Genomic DNA, 13179 nt, shown 5'->3' with positions numbered 1-13179 from the left:
ATAATGTTTGTAAAGTCTATTACGTTTTGAAAATTGCATGAATTTTGATAAACACCTACTTCATGAAGATTTAAAGTTTGTATGTATTTTTGGGATACTGTGTATTATGACGGAATGCATTTTTGATTCATGATCATTTAAACTGGTGCCATCTTTGCCTCTTGCTTTTGTTCATTGGGGAAGTGGTATTGAAGAGTGTGGGTATCCTTAGAACTTAATCCTCATACTGCAATGTTGTATTTATCATGCATAAATAGCACCAGAATGTCCAAACTATCCCTTTAAGTAGTCATCATTCAAATTATCACCTCACCAATTCTTCTTTTATTATTTTTAGAAAATGATTCTGCGTGTGAAGCTACCAGAAAACAGAGTGAAGAAGTTGCGATTACCAGAGCTCCCCGACTCTGTGCAACGTTTAAAAGAAATTCTCCAGGAAGAACTCCGGCTGAAAGAAAGATTCCATTTGCAGTATGAGGATCCAGAGTTCGGAAACGAACTATGTGACTTAGAAGATATGTCAGAGCTCCCACCAGAGAAGGCAACGTTAAAAGTCATTGATGCTTCAAGCCCTGACCCAGAGGGATCAGATGTGTCATTGTCTTCACTGGATACTGCATCACCTCCAAGCTCATCTGAATCCCCCAGAACAACTGTAAGAGCTGGTAGGCGGTCCTCTGCATGGCCTTCTCCTTTTCCAATACCAAGCTTCTCTTATGATGTTGAATTGCGCCTTCAAAAGGCAAATGGTATCTACAACGACAATGGTACTCTGCTCGACGTCACCAGAGACATCAAGAGTGAAATCCTTGATAAAATTGCACAAGCCGTGTTTGAGTTGACTGCATATCCAGACAGGTCAGAAATAGATTCTGTAGCAATGGCTCTGGTCAACAAATATCCCTGTCTCCGTGAACCAGGCAGTGGAAATGGGTGGAATGGATGGAGAATGAGTATTGCGTTCAAGATTGGAAATTACCGTCAAAAGCTGCGGAATGCCGGCTGTGAAGAAGTTAAAGTAAATGAAAGGAGGGGAAGCCGTGAAGAAGGTAGGCCCGGCTTAAAAAAAGCAAGGAGAGCTGAAGTTCATTTCCTCCCTGACCAGCCCGCTGGACAAACTCAAGACGCTATGGAAAAAGACAGAAAGGCACTGACAGCAGAGATGGAAAAAAGGAGTCCGAACATGACGTTTATTAATGACGCTATGGATCGTACGTTTCCCTTGAGGAGGAAGGAAATAGTTGACCAGGAACCCGGTGTTGATCTGGTGAAGCGCAGATGGCCAGCACTTTTCATGGAATACCAGGTTAGTCTGTGTCGCATGTTAAATGTTACTGGAGAGAAGGGAAGAGAAGTCACCCAATCAAGCTTCGAACCCTGGTCTCAAGGGTGCCAAACATGTGCTCTGACTGCAATGCCAAAGAGCCAAGCTTATTAATATGGCGGTCAGAACACATATTTGGTATGCTAGACACCCTGGTACAAAGCCGAGTGAGGTGACCTCCTCTCCCTTTGCCAGTTACACTGCTTCCAAAACCTTTTTTCAAAACCATCCATCTTGACATGCACATACTGTCCAACTTAGTAATGTTTCTTTCAAGATCTCACACACACTTTCATTCACATTCACAAAATCTTTACTAACCTTGTTGTTTTCACTGTATTCCTCTACAGGTGAATTGTGAATTTCACAGAATCACTATGGTTGACCTGCAAAGAAAATTCCTTGGTTTCCTGGAAACTCACACCCCTAAAATCCTGAAGATGTATCGAACCAGAAGAACACACTTCGGTGAGGAGATGCAGAAACTCCTTGACTCGTTGGATAAGGAGGTAAGAAGGAAGACATGTAGTCAATGTAGTTTTTCTTGTCTCTTTCAATCTCCCCCGCTTTGTGAATGATGTTAGTGCTTTTGGGAGGGTAGTGTTAATGGTCAAAGATGACAACACTCAAAGACAACGGATTATAACAAACATGAAACTTTACTCAGTCACTCAACAAAAAAACATTCTAACGTAGCTGAAGGTGTTGTGCTCTTCGCATCCAACTTGGTAAGCTTGTGAGACAATTGCTCCCAACTGATGCATAGTGTCTTTCATTTTATTGTACAGTACCAATATAGAGAGGCATCTGCTAGGCCATAAATGCACTTCTTCCGACTCCACAGAAATCCTTGCCTCTGAGCCTCTACTGGTGGACGAATGTAGATGTTTCAAGTCAAAGACGACACTGTGTAGCTGTATGTGTAACAGAGTGTATGTAAGTGTAATATGTTTGGTGAGAGGGGCACGGGGGTGAGTGTGTCTTGGTGGAGAGGGGCACGGGGGTGAGTGTGTCTTGGTGGAGAGGGGCACGGGGGTGAGTGTGTCTTGGTGGCATGTTGTGATAGCAGTAAAGTATGTGAAGTGCAGTTTTGTTTGTGGGTGGGGGACATGCTGTCACATATCCACTCATATACACATTCATTCACTTTCTCTCTCACACACACACTTACACAGTCACTCTTGACTTTCATACACACTCATTCATGTACTCACTCACCCAATCCCTTTCTCTTGACTCACTGACATGCACAAACAGTATCAGTTTCGCCTCTTTCACTGATGAATGCTGATGGTCTCTGTCTCTATCTGCCGCCCTCTCCAGACATCTGACATCTCTGGACACAGAAAAGCTGTAGCCCTCAGAGGACTTCCGCTCTTTGTCAGGGATTATGGAGCAGAGAAGATCCTGAAAACATGCTTGGTAAGTACATGTTTTACAGGTGTATGGATATTCTCATTCGCCTGGGTTTTTTTTATATCCTTGAAACATGGAGCATCGGGGATATTATGGTTTTGGTCCGACCGCTGCCGTATATTTTTCGTATTAACACGATAACTTTTGAACAGGTGGACAGATGTGGCTCAGATTTTGTATGCTGACACTCAGCAATAGGGACATGGACTAATTAGATTTTGGAGGCCTACGCTTTCAAGATGGCCGACTCGTATATTTTTCGTGTTAATGCGATAACTTTTGAATGGGTAGATGGATTAAAGTTTAGGGCACATCCATAGAGTTGCAATGGCAGGAAGATGTTAGCAGCAGGAAACAGTTGTGGTTGGTGCAGTCAAGGTCTTTACTTTAGATCTTTTATTTATGTGAAAAACCTTCAAGAAATATAAATATAGAGAGAAAACATAATTATTTAGTTAATGTGCGAAAATGCAATGGTCTTGTGCAAATATGCATGTACAAAATATACTATGCCAATGTACAAATACGCCTTAAAATATTAATGCAGAAATAGACTTGTATGAAATTACATTTTACACTACAAGCCAGATTAAATATGACATTGTAGAAAAATAGAATTACTTTAGCACACTTTAAATTTACAAGGGAATAAACTACCAAGAGAAGAGGCATACAACTGGCCTACACAAGCCATTTCAGAATCAGACTTTATTGGCCAAGTATACTTGGCCTCGACGCAGGCAGGGGCCTCGACGACCTGATCCCCGGACACAGCGGCTGGCTGTTGGGACATGGAATGTCACTTCGCTGGGGGGGAAGGAGCCTGAGCTTGTGCGGGAGGTTGAGAGGTACCGGCTAGAGATAGTCGGGCTCACCTCCACGCACAGCTTGGGCTCTGGAACCCAGCTCCTCGAGAGGGGCTGGACTTTCCACTTCTCTGGAGTCGCCCGTGGTGAGCGGCGGCGGGCTGGTGTGGGCTTCCTTATAGCTCCCCAGCTCAGCCGCCATGTGTTGGAGTTTACCCCAGTGAACGAGAGGGTCGCCTCTCTGCGCCTTCGGATTGGGGAGAGGGCTCTTGCTGTTGTTTGTGCCTACGGGCCAAATAGCAGTATAGAGTATCCGGCCTTCTTGGAGTCCCTGAGAGAGGCACTGAGGGGTGCTCAGACTGGGGACTCCATTGTGCTACTGGGGGACTTCAATGCTCACGTGGGCGATGACAGTGACACCTGGAGGGGCATGGTTGGGAGGAACGGCCTCCCCGATCTGAACCCGAGTGGTGTTTTGTTATTGGACTTCTGTGCTAGTCACAGTTTGTCCATAACGAACACCATGTTCGAGCATAGGGGTGTCCATAAGTGCACGTGGCACCAGGACACCTTAGGTCGGAGGTCGATGATCGACTTTGTAGTCGTGTCATCTGATCTCCGACCCTATGTCTTGGACACTCGGGTGAAGAGAGGGGCTGAGTTGTCAACTGATCACCACCTGGTGGTGAGTTGGATCCGCTGGCGGAGGAGGAAGCTGGACAGACCTGGCAGGCCCAAACGTATGGTGAGGGTCTGCTGGGAACGTCTGGCCGAGCACTCTGTTGGGGAGGTCTTTAACTCCCACCTCCGGGAGAGCTTTTCCCAGCTTCCGAGGGAGGCGGGGGACATTGAGTCTGAGTGGACCATGTTCTCTACCTCCATTGTGGATGCAGCTGTTCGGAGCTGTGGCCGCAAGGTCTCCGGTGCCTGTCGTGGCGGCAATCCCCGAACCCGGTGGTGGACACCGGAAGTAAGGGATGCCGTCAAGCTGAAGAAGGAGTCCTATCGGGACATGTTGACCTCCGGGACTCCTGAGGCAGCCGACGGGTATCGGCAGGCCAGGCGAGCTGCAGCTCGGGCAGTTGCGGAGGCAAAAACCCGGAACTGGGAGGAGTTCGGGGAGGCCATGGAGAAGGACTATCGGTCGGCCTCGAAGAAATTCTGGCAAACCGTCCGGCGCCTCAGGAGGGGGAAGCAGTACTCTGCCAACACTGTTTACAGTGCGGGTGGGGAGCTGTTGACCTCGACTGGGGACATTGTCGGGCGGTGGAAGGAATACTTTGAGGATCTCCTCAATCCCACCGTCATGTCTTCCACTGAGGAGACTGAGGCTGATGACTCAGAGGTGGACTCGTCCATTACCCAAGCCGAAGTCACTGAGGTGGTTTGCAAGCTCCTCGGTGGCAAGGCACCGGGGGTGGATGAGATCCGCCCTGAGTATCTCAAGTCTCTGGATGTTGTGGGGCTGTCTTGGTTGACACGCCTCTGCAACATCGCGTGGCGGTCGGGGACAGTGCCTCTGGAGTGACAGACTGGGGTGGTGGTCCCTCTTTTTAAGAAAGGGGACCAGAGAGTGTGCTCCAATTATAGGGGAATCACACTTCTCAGCCTCCCAGGGAAAGTTTACTCCAGGGTACTGGAGAGGAGAATTCAACCAATAGTCGAACCTCGGATCCAGGAGGAACAATGCGGTTTTCGTCCTGGTCGCGGAACACTGGACCAGCTCTATACCCTTCATAGGGTGCTCGAGGGTTCATGGGAGTTTGCCCAACCAGTCCACATGTGCTTTGTGGATCTGGAGAAGGCATTCGACCGTGTCCCCCGTGGTATTCTGTGGGGGGTGCTTCGGGAGTATGGGGTTCGGGGCTCTTTGCTAAGGGCTGTCCGGTCCCTGTACGAACGGAGCAGGAGTCTGGTTCGCATTGCCGGCAGTAAGTCAGACCTGTTCCCAGTGCATGTGGGACTCCGTCAGGGCTGCCCTTTGTCACCGGTTCTGTTCATAATTTTTATGGACAGAATTTCTAGGCGCAGCCAGGGGCCGGAAGGAATCCTGTTTGGGAACCACAGGATTTCATCTCTGCTTTTTGCGGATGATGTTGTCCTGTTGGCTTCTTCAAACCAGGACCTTCAGCATGCACTGGGGCGGTTTGCAGTCGAGTGTGAAGCGGCTGGGATGAGAATCAGCACCTCCAAGTCCGAGGCCATGGTTCTCGACCGGAAAAGGGTGGCTTGCCCTCTCCAGGTTGGTGGAGAAGTCCTGCCTCAAGTGGAGGAGTTTAAGTATCTCGGGATCTTGTTCACGAGTGAGGGAAGGATGGAGCGTGAGATCGACAGGCGGATCGGTGCAGCCTCCGCAGTGATGCGGTCGCTTTACCGGTCCGTCGTGGTGAAGAAGGAGCTGAGCCAAAAGGCGAAGCTCTCAATTTATCGGTCGATCTACGTTCCGACTCTCACCTATGGTCATGAGCTTTGGGTAATGACAGAAAGAACAAGATCGCGGATACAAGCGGCTGAAATGAGTTTCCTTCGCAGGGTGGCTGGGCGCTCCCTTAGAGATAGGGTGAGAAGCACAGTCACTTGGGAGGAGCTCGGAGTAGAGCCGCTGCTCCTCCACATCGAGAGGAACCAGCTGAGGTGGCTCGGGCATCTTTTTCGGATGCCTCCTGGACGCCTCCCTGGGGAGGTGTTCCAGGCATGTCCCCCCGGGAGGAGGCCCCGGGGAAGACCCAGGACACGCTGGAGGGACTATGTCTCTCGGCTGGCCTGGGAACGCCTCGGTGTTCTACCCGAGGAGCTGGCCGAGGTGTCTGGGGAAAGGGAAGTTTGGGCTTCCATGCTTAGACTGCTGCCTCCGCGACCCGGTCCTGGATAAGCGGAAGAAGACGAGACGAGAGACGATAAACTACCAAGAGAAGAGGCATACAACTGGCCTACACAAGCCATTTCAGAATCAGACTTTATTGGCCAAGTATACTTTCGTATACAAGGAATTGGTCTTCAGGTGAGCTCTCTCTAAAAACAAATGGGGTTTCTACAAAACGGAACTTGGAGCGTGACGAAATTTGACACACCTTTCCTTTCGGCCGCTGAGCAATTTAATCAGCGCTCACCTGTCATTCTTTGGATCTCGTGTCCTCTGCTCGCACGAACTGGTTTCTGCTCCGGCAAATCTTGTCTCTGCTGGCTACCGTGGAGCTCTACCTCCATGCGTTGGACTCCAACCTCGATGACTTCATCCCCGCTTCCCAGCCTGGTCCTCCGTCTTCTCTGCCCAGTGAGCCTCCCTGCTGGCTCCCCCACCTCTACTCACCCACTCACCAGGGCTCCGCTTCCCAGCCAAGCTCTGCTGCTCCTCCACCCCGCGGACGTCCCCGCCAAGGACTCGCGTCCCGCTCGCCAGGACCGCGCCGACCGGGCAACTGCCCCTCCAGCTTCCCCTCGCCGCAGCTCCACCTCACGTGCGTGGAAGTCACCCTGGCGGCTTCCCGCTGCCTTAGCACTGCGGGCGTCCGAGCCACGGTCCCAGCTAAGCGTAGCGGTGTGCCAGGTCTTGCCACGCTTCTTCTCCTGCCCCATTCTGCGGGTCGGTGCACTCCTCGGCGTCTTGTTGGAGCCCCGCCTCGCAGGTCCACATCGCTGACACAGTCACTTAGCTCTGGGGTGAGTTGAGGTGTCGGGGGATTTGCTTCTCCTCATCTGCACGGAAGGATACCCTTGTCCACCTGCTCCAGAGGGATGATTCTGGCTGCCTGCTTCTGCCATCCACTGTTGGTTTTTTCTCCTCTGCTCCTCCCCTTCTCCAGGGATGACTGAGGGCCAGGCTAAGGCTGCCTCCTGCTCTCTCCTGCCTGCGATTCCTCCGTGCCGACCGTGCCTGGTCTCGACCCTCCCGCGCGGCTGTCTGGGGCCCGCCGGTCTCCTGCTTCCTCGTTTGCGGTGGCATCCCAAGTGCCCGCCCTTGATTCCCCAACGCTGCTCTCCTTGCTGAACCAGGGTGCTGTGCCGCTGCCTCCCTCCGCGGCAACCACCTCGCTGCTCCCTACCCTCCCCCTCTCCATCCCTCAGTCTCGGACCGCATTTGCCCCTGACCCCCACCCACGCAGATGCCTGCGGCACCCGCGTTACCTTTCCCCCCTTCAATGGAGCCGTGCCACCACCCCCTGCCTAGTTTCAGCAGTGGCGTTCTCCAAACCCCCCTTCCCGGTGTATTACATTAACCCCATTGGGGTCGCTACTCGAAAGTATTCAGGAAAGAGGCTCATCGTTGACGTCTCCGCTCCCCATAACGGTCCCCAAGGAAAAAGTTGACCGCATCATCATGATTATTTACGGCTTCTTGGCTTGTCCAACTCAGACTAAGCACAACCTCCTGTCTTTACTTGGCCATGTCAACTTTGCTATCCGGGTCACCCCCCAGGGCAGGGCTATCATCATTTCCCATCTTTTGATGGCCGCGCACTCCATTCTGGCCCTGGAAGATTCCGTTTCGCTCGACGGTCAGTGCTTTCGGGATCTGGAGATGTAGCACCTGTTTCTCCTACAATGGAATGGCTTGTCCATGTTTTACGATGACCGCGTTTCTCCGTGGAGCTCTGCCTTTTCATTGATGCCACACCCTCAGACAGGTTCAGCGGCTTTTACGACGGTCATGGCCGGCTCATGGCCCCTCGAGCTCACCAACCTGCCCCCAGATGTGGCTTCCTCGGCGGCGTTCAAGGTCTACCCCATGGTTGTCACCGTGCTGTCCGTGCTCCTGGACCCTTCTCTGCTATGCCCCAGTAGAGAAGGGTACTACTATGTGTTAGCTTAGACTTCACAATTCCCGCCATGCGAGCTCGATACCCTGTTTAGCACTAGTGATCACTCCAGCCAGCACAGGTGGCTCTCCAGCAAGACCTGGCTGATCCAGAGAAGTGCGCTTAGCCCTATTATGCCCATATTGCATATTCTCCGAGATCGAGCTCTCGCGCTTCTCGGGTGCTCATGTCCTGCTGTGACCCGTGTAGCACTTTCTGATCGCCCGGCACGCGCAGGTAGTTCTCCTCTGAGACCGCTCAATCAAGAGAAGCTCTTAGAATGTATGCATATATGTCTATCCAAAATTCGGATGGTGAACTAGTGAAACAACAAAAGTACGTTCAGTGGTGCAGAATCTTGTGGTCAGATGGTGGTGACCAACTTATTGGCTCTTCAGGAGAGTGATGGAAGTGGGAAAGAAACTGTTCCTGTGCCTGGTAGTTTAGGTCCGCAGGGATCTGTAGCATCTACCAGAGGGTATGAGGTTGAAGAGTGTATGTGCAGGGTGTGTGGGGTCTTTGACGATGTTGTCTGCTCTCTTCCTGATCCTGGCAGAGTACAGGTCCTGTAAGGAGGGCAGGGGGCCCCAATTATCTTTTCAGCCGTCCTGACTGTGCGCTGTTAGCCTGATGCATCACCCTTGACACTTTGTGGAAACCGTCTGAGCGCACAGCACTGGGATTCGCTCGGGCATAGCCTAGGTTTGTTCTGGATTTAAATTCTCGATGTTGGGAATCGTTGCCAACACAATGCATGGCTTTGTCCGTTCTCTAATCTACTGCTTTGTTTACTGCTGTGCTGAACAGCAAAAGACGCTTGAGTTTCGCTTATGTGTTACTTGGACTTCCGGGTCACGGTGTTCTAGGAATCCCTGAAGTAGTCGCAAAGTGAAATGAAATTGAAATGGAGCACTAGGTGGCGCAGCCTGGCTAGTGCGCTGTATTCTGCATCTGTCCTTTTTAGTGGCTGACCCAACCCAGACGGTGATAGATGTGCCAAGGATGGATTCGACTGTAGCAGTGTAGAAGATGACTCACAGCTCTCTTGGTAGACCATATTTACTCAGTTGGCTCACAATGTATATCCTCTGCTGAGCTTTTTTGAGGATGGTGTTTCCCATGAACTTGATTGAGTTCACCATTGATACTGGGCTGTTTCATATTGTGAGGGGAGGCAGTACTTTGGGGTGCTTACTGAAGTCCACAACCATCTCCACAACCTGAAGTGTTAAGCTCCAGGTTATGTTGACTGTACCAGAGCACCAGTCTCTCAAACTCCCGCTGATTTGCAGTTTCATCACCATCATCACCTGCTAGAGTTGCACTCTATGCCCATCTGCAACTCACATCACTTGAACATCTACTGAGAGATGTGATACTAACGGCAAGGACTATTGATACTAGGACAGGTCATTCACATCAAAACGTGTAGTACGGCCCAAAGCTCACTAGAGTGGCCACACCTCCAGTCGTCGCGGTAATCCTGGCAGCCATCTTTTGTATGTAGACATTTGCTCTACAGTCCATGTAAATCAATGGAGAAACGACCTGTCTCTTTTAAGAGTTGGCTTAATACTGTAAAAAAAAATCCATTAAACAAGGACAGTATTTGAAATGCCTGACTAAATAACTGTTGTTGTTTTTTTTTTAAGAAAAAAATATAATAAGTCATATGATTTAGGTAGATATTTAGCCAGGTATTTCAAATAGTTGTGTTTTTTATTGTGTCAAAGGATATTTCCACAGTTTTGAGTCAGTCAGTCACTTTTTGACAGAGGTGGGCCCTCTCTCCATTGATTTACTCTGACAGCCCAGCACAGGTCTACCTACAGAAGATGGCGGTGACACTGGCCACCTTCCGGTACTGTCAGGCAATGACATGTCCACTCGTGTTTTATACAACCTATTTGGTACGGCCATGGACACTATTTTTAAGGGAAAAGTGACCCAGACCGTAGATACATGTCTATGACCCAGACACATTGATCTCGCCACGAATTTGGTCACATGGTTCATGAAATGGACGAAAATTAAGTTTTTGGGTCTCCATAATCCAGATGTTCGGCCAGATTTGACCATATATGGTGACTTATTTCGGAAGCCATTTTTCAGAACAGCTACCTGAGGTGAGGTGTTTTATTATATCTATGACTACCTGTCACCATAATCCCCCTAAAATGGCATCCAATGCACCCCTATGGCCCAATGGAGGGGCCCATGGAACAGCATTCCGTACTACACGTTTGGCAATGCATTTCCTGGCCAGTAAGCCGTCTTAGGATCTATGGTCTTTGCTAAGGGTTCTTGAACACCTTGACATGTGACTCCTTGGTCAACTGGTGAAGGAAGGGTCTCGAGAAGTATATACAACCACTAGATTCCCTCATACCAACCAGAAAAGAAAATGCTCCTTGGAATAGAGTGAAGAAGTCCAGATGCCTACAACTAAACTTTTTTTTTTTTTGCCTTGTTGCTCAACAGAACACTGATCCAGAAGAACAACACACCAAAGGTGTGAGAATGGCAGTCCTGACTGTGGTCGAGGATGATGGCGGGGCTACAGCTTCACCTCACGTGGAGGACTTCGCAATAGTGCTTGAAGAATGTGTGGTAATCCACAATATTAAGAATTTGCCTTCTGCGTTTTCCTTATTTTTTGGATTGTTATATGTGCTAAATTTCCAGTACCCCAAGGAATTGAAGTACACGTGTGAAATAATTCAGAAAGTCTTTCTTGGTCTTGGGGATGACTGCTCTGCCAGAGCTCAATCATTCAAAAACAAACTGTTACGGTAGCTACTGGCTGAATTTGTAAAATTCATTGCCTGGTGTGCAATGGAGGACTTCGCAATAGTGCTTGAAGAATGTGTGGTAATCCACAACATTAAGAATTTGCCTTCTGCGTTTTCCTTATTTTTCGGATTGTTATGTGCTCAATTCCTTGGGGTACTGGAAATTAAATTACACGTGTGAAATAATTCAAAGTCTTTCTTGGTCTTGGGGATAACTGCTCTACCAGAGCTCAATCATTCAAAGACAAACTGTTACGGTAGCTACTGGCTGAATTTGTAAAATTCATTGCCTGGTGTGTAGTTAATTGCCTGGTTCACTGTGGATTGTATGTTTGAAGTTTTATGTTTTATACACTATATATTTTTTCCTGTGCAGCCTGTTGCTGTGAACGTGTTTTTTCATATGGCAATTTGTGATGCTGAGATGAAATGGGACACCTCGGTCATGTGACAGTGGCTGTTTTTGTATCAGTAACCAAAGATGTACCCTTTTAAAGGGACGGTGCACTTTTTTTTTTTTTTTTACACTTAAAGCCCTTTTTTCAGTCATCAAAACAAAAATCACAAAAATCACATTTGCTTGTTGTACTTGATGACGAGATGACTGAAAACGGGGCTTTAAGTGTAAAAAAGCGCACTGTTCCTTTAAATTTACAGGGTTTATTTTTTTGTTTGTGCTTTGCATTATTTTTGCCTAGTAAACTGTTTTCAAGTGGCAATCTTTGATGTTGAAACAGGGGTCATGTGACTGTGGCTATTTGCGTATCAGTAACCAGAGATGTACCCATTTGTCTTTTGTAATCTTTTTGCCTCACTGTGCATTACTTGAAGGTGCCGAAGCTCAGCTCTTCAAATAAAGTTCTCTCTGACTAAAAAAATGTACCGTCATTTGTAAGTACACCAGTTGAGAAAATAGGAATTCACAAATTAAGTGATTGCATGTGATCAATGAAATCCTTAATGATCAATTATCGATTAATCGGTTAATCATGCCCATCCCTAGTCTAAATTGCTTCAGCAAGTAACAAAACCTGCAAAAGAAGTCAAACATTTAACGATCTTAGTGTTACAGGAAAACACATTTTTAGTGTTACAGTAAGTTCAATTATTGAGTTCAGGCAACATTAGCATCTTTGTAGTTACTGGGTTTTATGTGTTTGGTCCACTTATGTTTGAACTGAATCTGAGTTACAGACAAAAAGTTCTGTTTACTCAAAAATCTGTATGCATAATGTTGAATCATTTTTTTAAGTTGAAGTTTGAAACTCAATAATCTGAGTTTCAGAAAGTGTTCCATTAACTTCAAGTATTCAGTACAGGGAACATAACAGTCTCTGTTGTAGTTACTGAGTTTAGTGTGTTTGGTCCACTTAAGTTTGAACTCAATAATCTGAGTTGCTGACAAAGTTCTGTTTACTCAAAAATCTGTACGCATAATGTTGAATAATTTTTTTTAAGTTAAAGTCACTTAAGTTTTTTTACAGTGTAGCTACTATGCAGTACATCTATGGAACCAACTGCCAGAGGACATTAAAAATGCTCCTACTGTTGGCAGCTTCAAATCTAGGTTAAAGACCAAGCTGTTTTCAGATGCTTTCTGTTAAATAATTAATATTTTTACATTTTTTATAATCTTTACTTTCTCTGCATGTTTTAAATTTACTTTAATTTTATTCTATTTTATTCTGCTGGTTTCTTTTTCTTTTTCTCCTTTTTTCTTTTTGGCATTTTATTATTTTATTTCTACTATTGTTTAATTCTTATTATTTTCTTTTAATTCTTTTAATTCTTTTAATTAATTGTTTTAGATTAAAAATAAAATTATTTTATGTAATTTTATTTCTCTATTGTTTACTGTTTTTGTTTTTGCTTCTGTAAAGCACATTGAACTGCCATTGTGTATGAAATGTGCTATATAAATAAACTTGCCTTGCCTATTTTTCTGCATTTTTGTAATCCTAGTAATCTTTTATATTGGTAAAGTTGTTTATAGGACCATTTCTCAGTGTCTGTTTTTTTAATCAATAGTTTTTCAGTAATAACTT

At 47.2% G+C, this 13179-nt stretch overlaps 1 protein-coding gene across 5 annotated transcripts; it reads left to right on the top strand.

The window, feature by feature from the left end:
• Nucleotides 1–476: 476 nt before the first annotated feature.
• On the top strand, nt 477–11635 carry LOC132864800 (uncharacterized). 5 transcript variants are annotated; one of them, XR_009650252.1, is made up of 5 exons: nt 477–1306; nt 1675–1833; nt 2169–2260; nt 2648–2746; nt 10824–11635. XR_009650252.1 is itself a non-coding variant. In XM_060898219.1 (4 exons), exons 1-4 carry the CDS (start codon nt 518–520, stop codon nt 11136–11138), a joined length of 1362 nt encoding a protein of 453 aa, XP_060754202.1. In that variant the 5' UTR covers nt 477–517; the 3' UTR covers nt 11139–11635. The 5 variants fall into 5 exon arrangements, 3 of the variants coding, with proteins under 3 accessions (XP_060754202.1, XP_060754204.1, XP_060754203.1); XR_009650253.1 differs by lacking the exon at nt 10824–11635 and adding an exon at nt 8899–9009; XM_060898219.1 differs by lacking the exon at nt 2169–2260.
• Nucleotides 11636–13179: the final 1544 nt, after the last annotated feature.

This window comes from Neoarius graeffei, chromosome 17 (genome assembly GCF_027579695.1).
Source record: "Neoarius graeffei isolate fNeoGra1 chromosome 17, fNeoGra1.pri, whole genome shotgun sequence".
NCBI lineage: Eukaryota > Metazoa > Chordata > Actinopteri > Siluriformes > Ariidae > Neoarius > Neoarius graeffei.
The sequence above is the reverse complement of the archived record's forward strand: the minus strand, read 5'-3'. Positions and strand labels throughout refer to the sequence as shown.

Excerpts from the sequence above, each read along its gene's own strand:
- LOC132864800 (XM_060898219.1), top strand. The coding sequence starts at position 518 with ATGTCAGAGCTCCCACCAGAGAAGGCAACGTTAAAAGTCATTGATGCT. Across the intron at positions 1,834-2,647 it reads TTGACTCGTTGGATAAGGAG|ACATCTGACATCTCTGGACA; the intron begins GTAAGAAGGAAG and ends CGCCCTCTCCAG. Across the intron at positions 2,747-10,823 it reads AGATCCTGAAAACATGCTTG|AACACTGATCCAGAAGAACA; the intron begins GTAAGTACATGT and ends GTTGCTCAACAG.